This window comes from Rhincodon typus, chromosome 3 (genome assembly GCF_021869965.1).
Source record: "Rhincodon typus isolate 14 chromosome 3, sRhiTyp1.1, whole genome shotgun sequence".
In the NCBI taxonomy this organism is placed as follows: Eukaryota; Metazoa; Chordata; class Chondrichthyes; order Orectolobiformes; family Rhincodontidae; genus Rhincodon; species Rhincodon typus.
In genome coordinates this window covers 59,565,204-59,586,899 of record NC_063334.1, presented here as the reverse complement: position 1 = coordinate 59,586,899, position 21,696 = coordinate 59,565,204, and the positions used below count along the sequence as shown (strand labels likewise).

At 39.3% G+C, this 21,696-nt stretch overlaps 1 protein-coding gene across 1 annotated transcript in view; it reads left to right on the top strand.

Moving 5' to 3' along the window:
• vps13a (vacuolar protein sorting 13 homolog A) overlaps nucleotides 1–21,696 on the top strand; it is a 330,557-nt gene that overhangs the window by 253,865 nt on the left and 54,996 nt on the right. Inside the window, exons 48-51 of the mRNA XM_048593475.1 lie at nucleotides 587–729; nucleotides 5,057–5,138; nucleotides 5,258–5,371; nucleotides 16,938–17,013. Of these exons, the coding sequence (XP_048449432.1) occupies nucleotides 587–729; nucleotides 5,057–5,138; nucleotides 5,258–5,371; nucleotides 16,938–17,013 (415 nt within the window). The remainder of the gene's footprint in view (nucleotides 1–586; nucleotides 730–5,056; nucleotides 5,139–5,257; nucleotides 5,372–16,937; nucleotides 17,014–21,696) is intronic.

The window sequence follows — 21,696 nt, the reverse complement described above, 5'->3', positions numbered from 1 at the left end:
ACACACAAATGGTGGGTGCTGGGTATGGGAGTGCAGTACTTCTGGATTTGGACTCAGATGCTATTTTGGGTAAGACGTGGGACCTGTTACTACACTAGGCCAGCACCTTTTGTGGAAAATAACTTATTTGTAATTTCTCATGCTAACTGTGATTGTAATTACTTTTCACCCAACTGTACTTTTTATAATTATACTACATACTGGAGGTGCCTGATTTATTATTATATTTGAGAGAATCTCTTGCAGAACAACTTCAAAGAAAGCCCATTAATTCAAATGATACAATTGACTCTTTAAATCTTGTAAGAATTAAGGGAATCTCCACAAAGCCAAATTCTAGGCAAGAATGCATCATTTAGAGATTCCAAGAGTGCTTGGCCTTACATGCAATCCTACTCTGAAATTCAGATCAAATTAGTCAAAATGAAAATTATCTAAGATTGTCTGTCACACTGGTGGGGCAACAACAAATACATATTCTAGTTCCTGATCATTACAGCCATAATTATTTGAATAGCATTTCAACATTGTTGCCAACAGTTGTGTTAATTATCATTTTCTTGCACTAATATTTATGTTCTCATAGCTACATTTGAGCTTCTCCATTAGTTCTGGAGGGGAAGAAAGTAACAAACAACAAGAAGCAGACCTGATCCCACTACAATCTCTGAACCTTTTGCTGAAAAGCATTGGAGCAACTCTCACTGATGTACAAGATGTTGTCTTCAAGTATGTGAATTACTTGCATGATTTTGTAAATTATTCAGCGTACATTGCTGAAATACTCTGCAGATTGCAATAGTGGTATTTGAATACAAAGTCAAAGAATGTTTTACTTGGTGAAAACTTTCAGTGCCATTTAACAGGTTGTAAATTCACAGTGCACCTCCGAGGACTTGACTACATAACCTAGACTAATGTTTTGTGCAGAAGTTAGAGAAATCTGCAATGCTTGAAGGTACCATCGTTTTCTAGGCTGACATTTATTGTGTGGTACTGAGAGAACTTCACTACTTGATGGTACTATATTTCTTATATTAAGCTGAAGCACAAGTTCATAAGAAATAGGGGCAGAATTAGACTATTCGCCCCATCAAGTCTGCTCTTCACCCCCATTTTCCTGCCTTCTTCCCGTAACCCTTCAACCCATTACTAATTAAAAATCTGTATAACTCCTGCTTAAATTTACTCACTGTCCCAACATCCACCGCACTTTGGCGTAGTGAATGCCACAGATTCACTGCTCGTTGGGAGCAATAGTTTCTCCTGAATTCTGTTTTAGATTTGCTACCCCACATTCTAAGACTATAACCTCTCGTCCTAGAATGCCCCACAAGAGGGAGCATCTGCTCCACGTCTATTTTTATCCATACCTTTTTATCATCTTGAATATCTCCATTTGATCCCCCCTCATTCTTCTCAATTCCAGAGAGTGTAGGCCTAAACTGTTCAATCTCTCTTTGTACGACAAACCTGTCATTTCTGGAGTCAATCTAGTGAACCTCCTCTGAGCTGCCTCCAATGCCACCACATCCTTCCTCAAATAAAGGGACCAAAACTGTGTACAATACTCCAGGTGTAGTCTCATCAATTGTATAGTTGCAACAATACCTCCTTACTTTTATATTCTATTCCTTTAGCTATAAAAGCCAACATTCCATTCGTTTTCTTTATTATCTGCTGTACCTGCATGCTAGTTTTCTGTGGCTCATGTTTGAGGCCACCCATATCCCTCTGCACTGGAGCATCCCGAAATGTCTCCCCATTTAGATAGTAGGTCACCTTCCTATTTTTCCAACCAAAATGCATGACCTCCCACTTATCCAAGTTAAATTCCATCTGCCATATTTTGGCCCACTCTCCTAATCTATCTATATCCATTTGTAAAGTTGTTATTTCCTCATTGCTATTTACCATTTCGCCTATTTTTGTGTCGTCCGCAAATTTGGCTACAGAGCCTTCTGTCCCTGTATCCAAGTCGTTAATGTGGATTGTAAATAGCTGGGGCCCAAGGACCGAATCCTGTGGCACCCCGCTTGTTACTTTTTGCCATCTAGAAAAATCCCATTTATCTCGACTTTCTGTCTTCTGTCCATCAGCCAGTCAGCTATCCAAGCTAATAAATTACCCCTAATCCCATATGACCCAACCTTGTGAATTAAGCCTTTGTACGGCACCTTATCAAAAGCCTTCCAGAAGTCCAGATATGTTACAGCTATGGCATCTCCATTATCCACTTTGCTTGTTACATCTTCCAAGAATTCTAGCAAATCAGTCAAACGTGACTTGCTCTTCTTAAAGTCATGCTGACTCTGATAGATAGAGAGATAGTTTTGACTTTCTAAATGTTCTGATATTTCTTCCTTGATAATTGATTAACCAGGGGTTAAGCCAACTGGTGTGTAATTTCCCACATATTGCTTCCCTCCCATTTTGAATAGGGGTGTTACATTAATATTTTCCCAATCCACTGCAACCTTTCCTGTGTCCAGAGAATTTTGGAATAATGTAACCAAAATCTGCCTATTAATGAGTTCAAAATATCCATTCCAGAATTCAGAAAAATAAAGTCTGTGCTACCTTTGTCCCTAAGTTTAACCTCCCAAAAACTTTATTTAATTATTCTACTATTTGTTTGAAATATGTTGACATGCATAAATTTGCTGCTATGATTTTCCATTGAAGAAATTTGGTGTTTTTATTTGTCTCTGGGGCATGAGCATTTCTGGCAAGGCCAACATCATTGCCTGTTGCTAATTCCTTTAAGAATTTTGTGTTCACTTGTGTAGTGATTGGAATGAAATTGGCCAGGTGGATCTTGTTGAGTATGAGATCCCTGATTGGGGCTGTTAACCTGGGCCAATCAAGGAGCTCTGGCTGACATGTAAACAGGAGTTATTAGCACAATGCTGTTCTGTGGTAGTGTAGGGGATTAAGCAAAAAATAAACAGTGGATTAGGAGAGTCTCCTGATATGAGGGACTAACTCCGAGCTGGCTGGTCACAGTCAGTGTACTGTACACTGTACACTTGTAAATAAAGGAAAATAAAATACAGCAGAGTCTGAAAGTCTCCTCACTCTAGGGACTGGTTCTGAGCTGGCTGATCAGAGCAGATGTACAGTGCATGTGCAAATACAGGGTAACTTGGTGACAGGATACTGGCCTCTGTGCAATTATTTCACCTTAAAATTAAAGGCTACTCAAATTTCAGCATGTGGTTTCTATGGGGACGTTATTGGGTCTTGAATCAATGTGAGGTACATCCGGAACAACTCAGTGTGTACTGTTGTTCTGTTGCCTCCTCTGCTGGGTCTGTCCTCTCAGTGGTGAATGATTTATTCAATGTCATCGATATCTTGAAGATACAGTGAAAAGTGTTTTGTCACCACAAGTCCAGTGCCACTTTGAAATACCATAAAGATAAAAAGAAATTAAATAAGAGTTCATTTTCTGTTAAATTGGGGTCTCGAGCACATCTTCGGGGCTTCTGCGAGGTGTTCCGGTCCTCAGTGAGTGCTTCTCTCGGAACAGTGATGGTGACACTGCTGCCCCAGGAGACTCCGGCTCTGTGGCGACTGCCTCGCTGACGCTGCAAAGAGTCCGACCATCGGGCCTTCCACTGTCAGGAGGCTCCCTCTGAGCAGTGCTATCACCAAGAATCTAATCTCCAGGCCTACTGCTGCCACCAGGAATCCCCACTGTGGGCACTGCTGTCATCAAGACTCTAATTTTCTATTAAAGAGCTAGCCAATGATAAGTTGGCAATTAAGTTAATGGATGTATTGAAAATTCGTTTATTTTCCAGTTTAATGTACGATTGAGATCTGATTAAATCAACATAGCAATGTCCATTTTTGTTCTTTTGTCTCTTTTGGTTGCAAGTGGCTTTTGGATCTTGTCTAACCAAAAGCTCATTTGTCTAAAGTCGCTCTCACTGATTCACTTATTTTCTGGCTTTTTGATAAATGTTAATGATTTAAAACATGTAAGATAAGGTTATAAGAATCTGTATAAAAGATAGTGTTGGTTAAAAAGTACTTGAAATCAAAATTAAATTGAAGCAGGAACAGTCATAAGGAAAGAAAAGTGAGATAAGGAAGCACAAGTATAAAGTTTACTTCTCATCCCAAGTGCATGATCTTCCTTTTGGGCTTCGGGACTGTGTTGTAAGTATTAAATGGTGTTTGAGGAACAAATTTTCCCCAAATTGACCACTTGCTATCCAATTTAGATAGTGGTGGGCACTCAAAGACAACAGACTAATCGCAGGCACTGAAAAAGACAATTGGTTTCTAATGTACATGGAGGAAAATGCAACAGGAACTTGGAGGGACCTCTTTCCAACTACTTTTCCTTTTGCAATAAGGAAAAGTACCCTTGAGCAGCTGGGCCGGTGCTGCAACTGAAGCCAGACAGTTGGGGAGAGGCTGTAATCCTGCCTGCAGTTCGTGTTCCATGCATACTTCCAGAGATGGCCTTTGGCTAGCCACACATTTCCCTCCTACCTGTAGGACCAAGAGACAAACAAGGAAATTCCAGCCAACCTCCAATTATTAACCATAACAGACCTTTAAGTGGCTACACTTTGGTTGTGTGTCTGTAACCCACTCCCATTCCCATTCCCAGTTGTTCCCCAATCCTCTCCCCCATTGGTAATTGCCCCAGGGACAGGATCAGAGTCCGGAATTGGTACAGTGGCTGGCAGCCTGAATTTATAACCCACCTGCCTCTCTCTCTGCTGTGCCCTGTTGTGATGTAAACATTCAGCTCTAAGTAGCTTTCTTTTACATTAGTGTACTTGTAAAAATATCCACAGGTGTAGTTAAAGTCTACTTGTTTTTCAAATTTTTATAGTAATTTAGAAGTTAGTGTTTTGCAATCTTGAAAGGGCATTCAATACCCAGAAAGCTATGGTAATTGTGTAAGGTTTTGAAGTTTCAAATCTTTTCACTACAGGTTTGTGTTGCTTAACATCTTTCAAGGGACTATCACATTATAAATTATGATAGACAAATAAATCTTGTGCTTAATATTCAAATACTCTGTTCTTTGCAGGCTTGCATTTTTTGAAATCAATTATCAGTTTTATACCACACAACAGCTTCAGTGGGAGGTAATCCGACATTATTCTAAGCAGGTATGTACAATATTTCATGTGCAGTTTTAAATATTATTACTTAATAATCCCACTCACCACGACAAGTATTTATAATATTAATTTGTTTTTAAACAATTTCTGTTTCTCTCTCCCTCTAGGCAATCAAGCAATTGTATGTGCTTGTCTTTGGACTAGATGTCTTGGGCAATCCTTTTGGTTTAATCAGAGATTTATCGCAAGGAGTTGAAGCATTTTTCTATGAACCTTATCAGGTCAGATTTCAATCTATAAACTACTTAATACATAGGCTCTTCATTTGGAATGCTGTAGTCATAAATCAAATGTATATTGTAGGGAAGATCTTTACTTGCATTGCTCAGATCAGCTTGCAGACTCTGGCACCTCCGTCCGATTTCAGAGTCAGCAGATCAACGGTTGACATGATTTGGTCACTTCCACAGTTATTGCAGAATTGCTGCCCTACTCGACAATGATTAAACATGGCTAAAAGGACAAACAAAGTCTGAGCTTTTCATTATGCAATTATCAGGACTGACACACAAGAAAGAGCCTTGGGAAAAGGAACACCGATTTATGCAACATGAGAAGAGACTGCTGAATAGTTGGGTCATAGTTGACATGAAGTCAAAGCGGGAATAGTTAACTTCCATTCTCCCCCTTCCCAGCTCTGACAAAGGGTTTTGGCCTGAAACGTTGACTTCCCTGCTTCTCGGATGCTGTCTGACCTGCTGTGCTTTTTCAGCTCCACGTTTATTGACCTTAAATAAGTATCAATCTCTGTTTTTAAAAAAAGCATATCAATAGTAAAAGGGTGACAAATAGAAAAGTAGGGCCAATTGTAGACTGAAAAGGCGTTTTACACTTAGAAGCAAGAGGCAGAGGTGTTATTTTAATATTTTGCACCTACTTTTACATACAAAGCAGATACTACTCCAGCCATGGTGTAGGAACGTACCTCCCAACTGGGGACAAAAACTCAGGCAGGATTCAGGCAATTGGAAGATATTTATTCAAGCAGAAATCAGTTGATGCAGGGACAGGGCCAAAGAATCTTCCCCTAAATTAGAAGGTAGATCAATGACACTCTCTGATTTTTACAGTAAAAATACAGCATTCTATATGCTTTGTTATAATGGTCAAATATACCGTTGTAACTGTCCTTACCCCTTAATCCATACACCCAATCCCATGGCTAACCTAATCAATGATGGGTGCTTCTGTGGACAGCCCCAGGTTCCCATGATCTTATCATGTTAGCTCTAGGCCTTGGGATGCTTCTGTGGATCCTCTTCATTTGCATTCCAAAAGTTTAATGTCTATACTCCGGGTCTTTCTCAGGCTTGCTTATCTGTAAGGACAGCTCAAATTCTATTACCCACTATATTTTGGTGCTGTCTATTTTTCCCACATTCAGTTACTCCTTTTATTTTCTCACTGTCCCAATTACATAATGTAAAAATAAAATGTCAATTGGTTTTAACTATTTGTTATAAGGTTAGCTTATGTTATAAAGTTACTTATAAGTGTAATGTTATATAGGGCATAAGAGAAGGCTGGTTAACCTTCACATCTAGGCTTAAATGATTTTTTTAATGCATGTATTATATTCTGGTTATGTATTGAAAGCAACATTTTTAACTAGAAACTATTTAATATTGCAGATCGCTTCAAAGAAGCAGCAATTTACTATGAAATAACTTTAGCTGTTGTCCTTGCAGCTGTTGAGGGACTTCACCTAGCACCTGATGTTATTCATTTACTGGGACAATCATCCTTTCATTAATGAGGCTAGAATTGGTCATTTATCTGTCCTAAGGCATCCTTTTATCAGAACTGTCTGGATGGGAACATAGATCGTTCTTTTACTGACCTTGTAGCAGTTCTGTTCAAAGGTATCGTTGTGTTTTACTGTGTGAGCAGGCTGCTTAGTTTTGCTTAGCTTTGGACTGCCATCTTGTAAGCAGGCATGGGCCACTTGGTGTGTTCACGTACAGGTCACCCCTAAACAGGGCGACAGAGGAGGACATAGTCAACAGAAGGCATAATCGAATGGCAGAGCAGACTTGATGAGCTGAATGGCCTAATTCTGCTCCTATATCATATTGTCTAACAATTTAAAATTGGTAAGGAAGAGGAATGCAATTGTAAAAAGGTTGCAAAGATCAGCCAGTAATTACAGACGAATAAGTTTAACTTCAGTGATGGGGAATCCTGATAGGAAAAAGTAGTCACATGGAGAATAGTCACATTACTTTGAAAGACTCACCATGGATTTGTTAAGGGAGAGTTGTGTCTAACCAACTTGCTGGACATTTTTGAAGAGCTAACTGAAAGAAGTGATGAGGGGAAAGCTGGTGACGTGGTGTACATGGACTTCCGAAAGGTCCTTGATACAGTGCTGGGATGAAGGGCTTATAATGAGGAGCATTTAAGGACCCTGGGTCTGTACTCGATGGAGTTTAGAAAGATGAGAGAGGAATCTCATTGAAACTGATAGAATACTGAGAGGCCTGGATAGAGTGGATGTGGAGGAGATTTATCCACTAGTAGGAGAGACTAAGACTGGAGGGCAAAGCCTCAGAGTGAAGGGCCGACCCTTTTGAACTGAGACAGGGAGGAATTTCTTCAACCAGAATGTGGTGAATCTGTAGAACTCATTGCTGCAGAAGGCTGTGAAGACCAAGTCGTCGAGTGTATTTACGACAGACAGGCAGGTTCTTGATTAGTATGTGATTAAGGGTTATGGGTAGAAGACCGGAGAATGGGCTTGAGAAACCTATCGGCCATGATTGAATGGCAAAGCAGGCTCAATGGACCAAATGACCTCATTCTACTCCTATGGTCTTATGGCCACACACTGGACTTGCACAGAAAGTCGTAGGTCCTGGAATAAAAGCGACAGAGACAATGTAGATACAAAATTGGCTGAAGAATAGGAAATAGAGTGATGATGGTTAATGGATTTTTTTTTTCTGTGCTGGAAGACAGTTTGTATTGGAGGCTGAGTGTGGGAACCCCTGCTTTTCCTGAGATGTGTAAATGATCTCGATCTTGGTGTGCATGTGACAATTTCCAAGTTTATGGGTGACACAAACTTGTGAGGATTGTAGACTGAGGAAGACAGTGTAAATCTTCAAAAGGACATTGACAAGTTGTTAGAGTAGACAGATAGATTGCAGATGAAGTTCAGTGTAGAGAAGTATGAGGTGATCGACTTTGATACAAAGGATATCGAAAGAGTATAAAACAAAGGGTGCTATTCCAAAGTGTGTGCAGGAGAATGAGTCATTGCAGGTAGCAGGACAGGTAGTGAGCATGGTTAATACACCATACAGTTTTCTAGGCTTCATAAAAAGGGACACAAAATACAAGAGCAGGGAGTTTATGATGAACTTGTATAAGACACTGGCTAGACCTCAGCTGAAGCATTGTATACAGTTAGGATAGGATGGATGTGAATGAATTGGAGAGAGTGCAGATGTCTCTTATGAGAATGGTTCCAGGGTTCAGACTCTTAAAGTTTGGCTCTGTTCTCCTTGGAGAAACAGCTTAAGAGGAGATTCGATAAAAGTTTTCAAAATCACGAAGGGTATGTACAATGTCGATAGGGTAAACTGTTCCTGTATGTAAATGGAGAAGAACCACTGGGCATAGTTCAAGTGTTTTACAAAAGAAGAAATTGCAAAGTGAGAATAAAATTGAACACGGCAAGTTATTAGAATCTAGAATGTGCTGTCAGAAAGTATGATGGAAGCAGGTTCAATTGAGACATTCACAAGGGCATTAAGGTGATTATTTCTATTTACATATGTGCAGGGTTATGGGAAAAAGGCAGGAGAGTGGTACAGTGTTAAAATGCTGAAAGATCCAGTTCAGAGACACAAGGCCAAATGACCACCTTCTGTACCATAACAGTTTAGTGTTTCTAAGAGCTGGGAAATGAAAATCTTGTTTTTCTTTGTTTGATAGTAAGGGTTATATGAATTATTTTGATTAACCTCCCTATACTTAAGAAGTTGGAAAGTGAATAGCTAGTGAGTCTTTGTTTTCTAATAAGTTTTATCATCTAAGGACCAGTAGAGTTGATAAGCTGGCACCAGTGGATGTGGTTTACATGGATTTTCAGAAGACTTTGAATAAGTAAGAGATTAGCATTAGCATGTAAAATTAAAGTAAATGGGATTGGAGATAGTGTATTGAGAACTGGTTGCCAGAGAAGAAATAGATGGGTCATTTTTTTTGAGTGGCAGCCAGTAATTAGTGGGCTGCTGAAGGGATTAGTGCTTGGACCCCAGTTATTCACAAAGTAGGTTAATGATTTAGATAAGGAAACTATAACAAGACCAGACAAGGTAAGCATGTCCTTCATTCATGACCCAGGAGACCAGGACAAGGGGTCACAGAAGGGGTATGCAACTGATGAGAAATTTCATCATCCACAGAGTGGTGAACCTGTGGAATTCTCAGCCTCAACTGCTTTTTATGGCAGAAAAATTGAACATTTTCAAGGCGGAGATGGGTAAACTTCTTAGAGGTAAAGGGATCAAAAGGTGTAGGGCAAAAGCAGGAGCAGGGTACTGAGTAGGATGATCAGCCATGATTATATTGAATGGTGGAACTGGTTCAAAGGACTGAATGGCCTATTCCTGTTCCTATTTTCTATATTTATAATGGACAGTGGAATGACAGGGCTGTTGAACTTCTTGGACAGTATATCATATATGTAGAAACTGCAGGACATTATCTGAGGAAGAGTCACCGGACCCAAAACATTAACTCTGTTTTCTCCTCCACAGATGCTGCCAGACCTGCTGAGCTTTTCCAGCAACTTTGTTTTTGTTCCTGATTTGCAGCATCCACAGTTCTTTTGGTTTTTATTTAGGACATTATCTTCGTGTGGGATAACAATATTTATAGGAATTGTCACCTGCAGCAGCTTGAGCTCTGCGCTTTGGAGCTTGAGCAGCAACTGGTGTCACTGCAGCACATGCCCCAGGTTGGCAGCTTCATGAATAGCATACTTATAAATATAGCCACCTGCAGCTTAAGAGAATGAAGGAAGAACAGAAATGGGTAATCACCAAGCAGTTAAGGAGAAATGAGCAGCCTGCCATGACTTCCTGAGTACTTTACAACTAGTATTTTGATCAATTTCATGGTTCATCTGGTGAATGCTGCCAGAGCCGAGTACCTGGCACAGCTTAGCTGTAAATGAGGGCATGAAGTTAAATAAGGTTAGAAGAACATTTGTGACAGGAGATTCAATAGTTAAGGGAAGAGACCGGCAACTCTGACCATGGATACAAATCCAGACTCCCTGGTGCCAGAGTCAAGGATATCACTGGCCACTGAGCACCCAGAGAGTGGAGGATCAACAACTAGCAGTTCTGGTTTACATCAAACCGGCTGTGTAGATTGGGAAAATGATGTGGTCGTGCAGTCAGAATTTCTGGAGCTACGTAGGGCATAGCAATAGAAGTAAGCCTGCTCTGCCATTCAATGAGATCATGCCTGATAATCCTCAACTCCACTTTCCTGCCTTTTCTCCATAACCTTTGATTTCCTTATTGATCAAAAAACTGTTAATCTCAGCCTTGAATATAATTAGTGACACTGCTGCAACAATCCTCTGTGGTAAAGAACTCTACAAATTGACTGAGAGAAGAAATTTCTCCTCATTTGTGTCTTAAATGTGCGACCCCCTCCACAATTATTCTGAAGTTATTTGTCTGGTCCTAGACTTTCCCAAAAGGAGAAACAGCCTTTCTGCTACTACTACTCTGTGAAGTCCTTTAAGAATGTTGTACGTTTTGATGAGGTCCTCTCTTGTTCTTCTATATTCCAAGTACAGACCCAGATAGGAAGTTAGCAATCAGGACCTCCAAATGTCTTGGTTTCAGGACTGTGCCTAGTAACACTGCAAATGAATATAGAAATAGCAAGTCCATACAAAGAAAAATGGTGCAGGAGGAAGAGCTTTGGATTCTTGGTAGACTGAGTTCAGTTCTCAGTGTTCTGAAACTTTTTACTTGCTGGATGCATTGTTGCTGAAAACAGCCATAACCAATTTCCTTGTGAAGTGATTTCTTAATACTACTGACGAGGGTTTAAACTGTGTGAGAGAACCGAGAGGCAACACTTGATAGCCGTACCAAGGTGCAAAGGATATTTGGAGACAGGGACAAAACTACAGTAGGAAACAGATAGGTATTATCCATTTGTCAAGAAGGAATGTAATAAAGTCTCCATTGGAGTTGCAATGCATGTACGTGAATGCGTAGAGTGCAGTAAATAAAGTTGGTAAACAGCAGATAGATAGCCACATGGAAATATGAAGTGCTGATAACAAAAACCAGCTCAAAGAAAGGTGAGACTGGATATTAAATGTGCTTGAATACAAGATTAAAAACCAAAAAAAACTACGGATTCTGTAAATCGGGAATAAAAACAGAAGTTGCTGGAAAAGCTCAGCAGGTCTGGCAGCATCTGTGAAGAGAAAATCCGATGAGTTCTGAGGAAGGGTCACCAGACCTGAAACGTTGACTCTGATTGTCTCTTCACAGAAGCTGCCAGATTTGCTGAGCTTCAATACAAGATGTTCAGGAAAGATTTAATAGGAGGTATCTGCATTGGTAAAGGAGAACAATGCAGTACTGAAAAGAGAGGAAGTCACAAAAAGGCCAAGAACAGAGTTGATATATTTAGAGGTAATTGTTGATTATTGTAATCTGTAGGCCACCAACTAGTGGGAAAGATGTAGAGAAACAAATTTGCATGGAAATTACAGAGAAATGTCACAATAAAAAAAATCAGCGAGAGAAATGAGCCCCTCTAGGAAATATTCTGTAGCAGTATGTCCCCAGTCCAAGGAGAAAATAGGTTTTGCTGGACTTGGTTCTTAAAAAATTAAATGGCTCAATAGATTAGGTATCAGTAGAGAAATATTCAGGTGACAGTGATTGTTGTACCAAAAGGTTTAAAAAAAAAAAATTAAGCTATGGAAAAGGACAAGGAGCAATATCAAATTAGAACAATTAATCGAGGGAAAGTCAAATTCACTGGTGTGAACGTGGCCTAGATAAAATAGAATCAAAAATTTAAGAAAAAACTGTAACTGAAGAAAGGGCTACCTTGAAAGAAGTCGCAGATGCAGTCAAGGCAAGTTCTCATGAAGGTAAAAATAGGCAAACAGTTCAAGAGTTTCCTGGACAGCGTAAGATGAAACCGAAAAAGTGTGCTCAATTGTATTATCCACTTAATAGTGTAGAAGGTTCAGAGGGAATTAACAAAGGAAATGAAGAAATCAAAGAGTAATTGAGGAGAGACAGGCAGACCATATAAAAGGGAATCCAAAAATCTATTAGCATGTAAATAGTATGAGGGTGGTAAAGAATGGTTAGGAACCAAAATGTAGATTTACACACATGGACAGAGGCATGACTCAAGTTACTAGATGAATACTTTGCATCTGTCTTTACCAAGAAGGCACTTACAGGTCCGGTGATGGTGAAAGAATAAGTCATTCAGACACTTGAATGGTTTAAAATTGATAGAGGAGATCTAGGATAGGCTGTATGTACTTAAATTTGATACTGTATTGGGACTGACCATAAAATATAGGATGAAAAGTGGATGATATGCATCCAATGATACTGAACAAAATGAGTGGAAAATTTGGAGATACTGGCAATAATTTAACACTCTCTTCCTTTGACGTTGAGGTCATGCCAGAAGTCTGGGGAATTGAAAATGTTATGTGTTTGTTGAGAAACAGAGTATAGAAATAAGCCCAACAACTGCAGGTCAATCATTTTATCTTTAGTGATGGGAAGCTTCTAGAAATGACAAATCAGAGCAAAATTAATTGTCAGTTTGGGCAAAAAGAAAACCCAGCATGTATTTGTTGAGGGAAAACCATTTTAACTAACTTGTTTTGAATTTTCTGGTGAGATAACAGAAAAGGTTGATTAGGGTAATGATGTTGTTATAGTGTATATTTCAAAAGAGACAATGTGCCGCAGAACAAGCTTTGAACAAAGTTAGAGTGATACAAAGCTGGCCAAGTGAAGGAGTCAAAGTGCAGTGGTGAGCAGTTGTTTTTCAGACTGGAGAAAGGTTTATACAGCAGCTATTGGTGTTAGAATACTGCTGTTTCTCATGTATGTTAATGACCTATATCTTGGCTTACTGGCACAATTTCTAAATTTGTGAATGATATGAAACTTGGAAGTATTGTGATGTGTAGTATAGAACTTCAGAAGAATGTAGACTGGTTCATGGAATGGCCAGACATTTAATGCAGAGAAGTGTGCTTGATTCACTTTGGTAGAAAGAATATGAAGGTACAATACAAAATGAAGGAGCAGAGGAAGGTGGCAGGAGAAGTTATGAGAGTAATAAATAAAGCATATAGCATCCTAGACTTTATCAATAGTGGCATAGAGTATGAAAGCAAGAAAGTTATGTTAAACCTGTATTTAACACTGATTTAGCCAAAACTGAATGGATCCAGGGATAAGAAACTTCAGTTATATAAAAATGTTGAGGAAATTGGAACTGGTCTTTTAAAGTAAAGAATATTGAGATTTGATGAAGGTATTCAAGATAATGAGGTGTTTAGATGAGTAGCTGGGGAAAAATTGTTTCCATTGGTGGAAGGATAAGAACCAGAGGTTGCAGATTTGAGGTACTGGCAAAAGAAGCAATGGAAACAAAATGGGAAATGGGGGATAACAGTGTGGAACTGAAGAAGCACAGCAGGACAGGCAGCATCAGAGGAGCAGATAAGTTGACATTTTGGGTCGGGACCCTTCTTCAGAAATCATTTCAACTAATTTCATCATGTCAACTTTCCTGCTCCACATGAAGGATGTGAATGTAGAAGATACAATTAGTAAGTTTCCAGATGACACAAGAAATTGGGAGTATCGATAGTAAGGAGGATGGTCTCAGGATACAGTCTAACATTGATCAGCTGGTAAATTGGGCAGAGCAATGGCAGATGGAATTTAACCCAATAAGTGCAAGGTAATGCATTCCAGGAGGCCTTGTAAAGGAAAGATATACATAATGAATGGTAAGCCCCTAGAGAGTACTGAGGAACAAAGGGACCTTGGTGAACAGTCCACAGATCCTTGAAGGTGTCAGCACAGGTAGACAGGGTGGTAAAGAATGCACCTGGGATCCTTGTCGTCATTGGCCAGGACATAGAACGTAGGAGCAAGGAAGTCTTGTTGAGACTTTATAAAATATTAGTTAGGTCGCAGGTGGAATACTGTGTGCAGTTCTGGTCGCCTTACAATCGGAAAAATGTGATTGAAAGGAGAGGGCATAGAAGAGTTTCACGGGAATGTGATCTGTCATGAAAAGTTTCAGTTACGAGGAGAGACTTGAAAGGCTGGATGTTTCCCCCCTTGGAGTAGAGGAGGTTGATGAGAGGCATAAACAGAGTAGATCATGAGAATCTTTTTTCCTATGGCAGATGTGCCCAAAACTGAAAAGGGCACAAGTTTAAGGTGAGGATCAAGTGGTTTACAGGAGATCTGAGAACAAAAATCACCCAGAGATTGGTAGATATATAGAACATGCTGCCTGAGAGGGTGGTGGAGGCAAATATTCTTGCAACATTTAAGAAACTTCCGTATGAGTACTTAAAATGCTGGAGCATAGTAGGCAGTGAACCAAATGCCAGTAAATGGGATTAGTGTAGTTTGGTGTTTGTAGGTTGGCATAGACATGGTGGTCTGAAGGACTTGTTTCTGTGCTGTATGACTGTATTGCTACATTGTTTTCTGTCCACAGAATTGTTACAATGGGGAATAGGGCAGGATGAGGGCACAATGCATCCCCATACCCTGGGAAGCTAGGGCAGTGAGCATGGACAGCTGGTTACGGGGAGGTGATGGCCTAGTGGTATTATCGCTGGACTGTTAATCCAGAGACCCAGGTAACATTTTGGGGATGCAGGTTCGAATCCGCCATGGCAGATGGCAGAATTTGAATTCAATAAACATCTGGAGTTAAGAATCTAATGATGACCGTGAATCCATTGTCGATTGTCAGAAAAACCCATCTGGTTCACTAATGCCCATTAGGGAAGGAAACAGCCATCCTTACCTGGTCTGGCCTACATGTGACTCCAGACCTACGGTAACACAGTTGACTCTTAACTGCTCTCGGGGCACTTGGGGATGGGCAATAAACGCTGCCTAGCCTGCGACACCCTCATCCTGTGAATGAATAAAGGAAAAAAAAAAAAAAAGTGTGGTGACCTTAAGGGGAGTGAGAGGAGTGTGCTTTTAAACTCCTGTGTGGGGAGGAAGAAGGAGGGGTACCATCTTCTCCATTTTTTAGAGGGAGATCTCCCAGTCTTAAATGTGCTCCCTCATTCTAGTTGCCCTTACAAGGCAACACATCTTCCCATTCTGCTAAATCTATTAGTTATTGACTCAAACAATTCAACTTTCCTTGATATGCTAAACCCTTCTTCCCAGGAATTAGTTATGAACTTTGGTTATTTGCTTCTAAAGTAAGCATGTCCTTCTTTTTGAAGACGACTCAAACTATATTCCAGATGCAGAGTCTTCATAGATTTGGAGTGAAAATTCCCTATATTTGTATTCTGTTCACATTGTAATAAACAACTTTCCACTTGTCTTCCTAATCACTTGCTGTACCTGCATGATTCACATATCAGGGCACCTAAATCGCAGTATACCACCAAGTTTTGAAGGCTCCATTTAAATGATGTTCTATTTTTTTCTATATTCGTCACATTTATCCACATTAAACCCTATCCACCAACTGTTTTTGTCCACCGTCTTAACTTATCTGTATTCCTTTTGAAAATTCTTTACTTCTGCTTGAAAACTGACTTCCCTACTGTCCTGTTCTGATTCTTATTTTTAAATCTTTCCATGGCGTGTAATGGAACAATTACCTAAAAATACTTTCAAAAACAGCCACGTTTGTCTTGCTTTCAAATTTCTTTCCTTTCTTACTGAGAATCTCCTGGCCTGTAATTTAAAAATTGGAATTAGTATTTTCCGATAACATGCAACTAAATTAAGATTTTATTTCCAAGTCAAATTGTGACTTGATTCTAGTAGCTAGCAATCATCTGTCGACTGTAACTGGTGACATCTGAAGTCAATAATGGAGCAAAACATGTCTTTCACCTTACTTGTAAATATGATAAAGAATAACACATAGGTGCCATAGTTTGGTATGACATTTCCCTATTGTGAAGAATCCTTATTGAGAAGCTGAAAGTCTGAGTTAGAATATTCTAACTCAATGTAAAATCATGAACTGAAAATAAGCAAAGTGAGAGTTAAAAATATGGGATTTCAAGAAAGACAAGACACACAAGTTTAAAAAAAAAAGTTTTACCATTTTTAAACTACAGCAATAATTACAATCTAGTGAAATGAGACTTCTCAAAACAGCAAATTTTCAGTGCCAGATAGGTTGCGTCGCCATAATTAAGAGTTATCATACTGATTAAAATTCACCTGAATGCACAAGCTACAACTTTTTTTTCCTTGTTCAGTGGGCATTTGTGGCTAAGTACCATAATGTCTTTCTCTTAATTTATTTCAATGCTGAATCTCTTGGCAAGGTACCAATGTAACCACTTGTAGAAGAGAAAAATAAATTGTACACCAACTTCTTGACTTTGTGTTTAACTGCCACGTGTAGATACCAGAAGTTCTTCTGAGATTTATTCCATTACAGTAGTTAGCATCAATAACCTCAGGTATTTCTAATTAAAAATCCAGGCAAATTAAGTTAAATTATATTGTTGTTTTTCCTCAGGGAGCAATTCAGGGACCTGAGGAGTTCATGGAAGGAATGGCCTTGGGTGTAAAAGCGTTGGTGGGGGGTGCTGTTGGTATGTATATCCACTTTTTGAAAGAAAACTGATTATGTGTAATTGGTTAATTTTGAAAATGTTGGTTCGCTGGTTAATAGGTTCAGGCTAAATTTTCAAAATGTTTATATCATAAGGCTGTCCTCCAGTTTTATTGAATTTCCAAGTTGCATTGTATTTGAAAATTTTGAAATTCTATAACAATCCTTTAGCTACGATACCACGTGGTCCCAACATTTTCTTCGTCTGGAACAAAGGTTTTATCCCATTTACCCGGTAGGTCTCAGAACTCTGAATTCAAACTCCCTTAAACTCCTTACAGGTTTGTGCCATTGATGAATTGGAATAGAAATTTTTGAAGAATTACCAAATTATTTTCACTGCAGGTATAAGAGCAAAAATTATTCAAGCTTTTATAATGTTGAAAGTCTTAACCTAATTCATATGGAATTTGACGGTTTAGTTTCAAATTCTAACATGATTTAAGGGTTTATTCAATAGAAAACACTGGTAGACAGCATTTACTATAATGCATCCTTCATTGAGGATGTTGTGGGAAGCATGTCAACATCGTGGACTGGTTAGGTCTTTGAGAGTTCAGAGTTGATAAATGCTGATGAAGCAAATCAGTAAAAATTGGTCAGCGAGTCAGTAAGGGAGGACACCAAAGTTTTTAGTTTTGGTAAATTTTCTACATGAGGGCTGTACAGACATGGAGAATCTTCCCCAGGGCAAATAGGAAGCAAAACACAACTAGGTTTTAAAAGAGAAAGTGTATAAATTTGGAAAATGAAAATGTGAAGACTATAGGGATAAAAATGGAAATAAGCAGATCATTCCTTCAGAGCATTGAGTGGCAGCCCTCGGACTGCAAAATTTTATATGGTAACCTGCAATATTAATGTTAACATGGAAAAATATCCTGGATCACTTTTGTGCCAGTGCAGTCAGACGAAAATTAAAACAGGCTGAGGGAGGAGTTATTAGAAGGGTAACTAAAAGCTTGTTCAAGGAGATGTGCTGAAAGACCGTGATAAAAGGAGGAGGAGGAAATTTAAGAGCGCGAGGCCCAAAACAGCTAAAGGCTCAGTAACTAAATGTGGAAAGAAATGAAGATGCAAAGAGATTATTCTAAATTATGCAATAGGATTGCTATTGTGAGACGGGATGATAATGGCAGTAGCCAGAACAGTGGCAGCATGATTGGCTCTGTTGTACAGTAGTGCGGGTGAAAGTGCAGGCAAGGAATGGTAGTTGGGAACTTGATTCTTAGAGGCACAGACAGGCAGCTCTGTGGCTGCAGATGAAACTCCAGTGTGTTTCCTCCCTGGTGTCAGGGTCAAGGATGTCTCTGAGCATGGTCAGCACATAGCGAAGAGAGCGGGTAAACAGCCAGTGATTGTGGTAAGCATTGGTACCAATGACATAGGCAAGAAGAATGATGAGGTCCTGCAAGGAGAGTTCAGGACTTAGGCCATAAGTTAAAAGCAGGACCTCCAGGGTTGTAAGCTTGGAATTACTTCCCATGCCATGTGGTAGTGAGACAAGGAATAGGAGGATAGTACAGCTTAACATGTGGCTGAAGAGCTGGTGCAGAGAGGATGGTTTCAAATTTTTGCGTGATTGGGATCTCTTCCAAGGCAGGTGGGACCTATGCATAGACGACAGGTTGCATCTTAACTGGAAGGGCGCCAACAATCTGGCAGGGAGGTTTGCTAATGCAACTCAGGTGGATTTAAACTAATAAGGAAGGAGATGGGAGCCAAAGTAGCAGGTCAGAATTTGAACAGAAGGTAGCGGTTAGAAGAATAAACGGGCAGGGCCAGTCTAACGACCATGGCGAAGAAAAGAATCGTAAAAGATCAAAATGTGAGTTGAAAGTTGGAGTAAATGATGGAGATGAGGTTCAGTGTTATCAGGGATTAATAAATAAGGATGAAGAGTGTGGAAAGTGTAGTGCACAAGATATTAAAAGAGAAAGACGAATCAGTAGGACCAATTTAAAAACCTTGTACCTAAATGCACACAGTTTTTGGAGTAAAGTTGATGAGCTGATGGCACAGATAGAGACAAATGGGTATGACCTGGTGGGGATTACTGAAACGCAGTTACAGGAGGTTCACATCTAGCAGTTAAATGTCCAAAGGTACTCGATATTCTGAAGGGATAGACAAGAAGGAGCAAGAGGTGGAGTTACTTTCTTGGTTAAAGATGATATCTAGGCTGCATTAAGAAATGATATTGATATTAGGGAACAAAATATTGAATCAGTCTGGGTGGAAATAAAAAGCAAGGGAATAAAGAAACCCCCTAGTGGAAGTAATTTACGGGCCTCTGAACAGTACTTCTGAAGTAAGGCATAGTACAAACCAAGAAATAATGAGGGCTTGTGAGAAGAGCACAATGGTAATTGTGGGTGATTTTAACTGGATTAGTCAACTTGGAAAGGGTAGCCTCAACGAAAGGTTCATAGAGTGTGTGAGGGATTGTTTCTTAGAGCAACATGTCTTGGAGCCAACCAGAGAACTGGTGACTTTTGATTTGGTATTATGTAATGAGGAAGAATTGATAAATGGTCTTGTAGTTTAGGATCCTCCTGGAAGGAGTGATCACAAGTTTTAAATTCAGATTGAAAGAGTGAAGACAGAATCGCATATGAGAGTTTGTGTTGAGCAAAGGTACTGGTACAGGCCTGAGGAAGTAGTTGGCCATAATGGACTGGGCAAAAATATTAAAGGGCAGGACAGTTGAAGATCAGTGGCAAATGCTTAGGGAGATACTAAATAACTCATCATTAAAGTATATTTCTGAGAAGAAGAGGAATTGTAAAAAGGTGAAAAATTATCCATGGCTTAACAAGGATCTCAAGGTAACATAAAGGCAAAGCCTAGGGCGTATCATACTGCAAAAGTTAGTGGCACTCTGGAGGAATGGGAGAATTTTAAAAAAAAAAATTAAAAGAACTAAGATGAACTACGGAGGGAAACTAGCAGAAAACATGAGCACTGATACCAAAAGCTTCTCTAAGCATATAAAAACGAAGGGAATAGTGAAAATAAATCTTAGCCCTTTACAGGACGAAAGTGGTGAGGTAATAATGGGAAAGTCAAATGGTAGAGGCACCAAACCAATATTTTGTCTCTGTTTTCACAGTGGAAGCTAATTTCTTCCCAAAAACTGCAGTTACTACAGAGGAACTTGGTGAAATTACTCTAACTAGGGAGCAGGTATTAAGTAAATTGATGGGATTCAAGGCAGATAAGTCCCAGGGCCTAATGGCCTGTGCCCTAGGATGTTAAGGGAAGTGGCAACAGAGATAGTGAATGTGTTGGTTATGATATTCCAAAATTCCTTGGATTCTTGGACAGTCTCGAACAAGAGGTCGTAGATATAAAGTGAGAGGAGGTAGGTTCGGAACTGAGATGAGGCGAAACTACTTCTCTCAAAGTTGTGAATCTGTGGAATTCACTGCCTTAGAGTAGAGGGGAGGCAGAATTAATTTCTTTCTTGAATCTGATAGGTATATTTCGTGTGAAAAGGGCTGTGGAGAGCAGGCCGGAAAGTGGAGTTGAGACCAGGATAAGATCAGCAATTTTCATGTTAAAGGAACCTAGAAATTATGAGCGGGAGTGGGCTTGAAGGGCTGAATTACCTCTGCCCGCTCCTAATTTCTATGTTCCTAGACTGAGGTAGCATAGAGAAGATAGTGACACTGACCGTTCTGGAGCACAGGAGATTGTTAACCTTTTTCTTGAACGGCTGTTCAATGACCCAAGTCACTACCTCAGTCCATGCTGGCTGAGACTTGTGGGATGGCTTCCTTTGTTGGTCAGCTGAAAAAGCACTACCATGGTCATCTTTTACAAGGGATGCTTTTTTATTTTCAGATTTTCTTTCAAAGGTATTATTGCAGTGGTTGCGCTTAAACGTAGATTGTACTTCTCTATGACTCTAAATTGCCCTGTGGTGGTAATTTGGTTAAAGAAATTTGGAAATAGAAAAGCATTCCTTGTAAAAGTTAGCTTTTAGTTTTGAAAGAACAAGGGCAGGACATGCATGCGAACACCACCATCTTCTATTTGCTCCCCACAGAGCAGTAAATAAATACTTTAAAAAGTATATTAATATACAACAAATATGTTCATTTGTAAAACATTTGAAATTATCATGCACGCAGTTAGTTCATACATCAGTATTAATTTATTTTCATCACAACCACCATTACAGTCTTAAAAGCCTTCCATCAGTGGAAGGTTGCAATGTTAAACTGCTGGACTGCAAGTTTTAAATGTTTCTTCACAGTAAATTGAAGAGTGATGACTACAAAGATGAAAGCGAGCTTAGATTATCAGTCTTTATTGGATGAATTTGCCTGAGGGTTCTTGAAATTACATTTGCAAATAAATTAATATCAATTTATAGAAAAACTGGAAATACTGTGTATGGTGAAATCCATGAAAGGTAAAACAAATTGGGGAGAATCTATAATTGAATTCACTGTGAATCAACATTCACTAAAATAGAAAAAGAAAGTACAGTCAAACAAGAAAGTGGGAAAAGAGGGATTTAACTCCTCCTACTCATGTTATAACACAATTTGTACAATAAGTTATAAAGAATAATTAGTAGTTTTTTGCTAATTTAATGACTTCAGAAAAATCTTGAGTCCTAAATTTGAATCTTGCGATTTTATTTGATATAGTG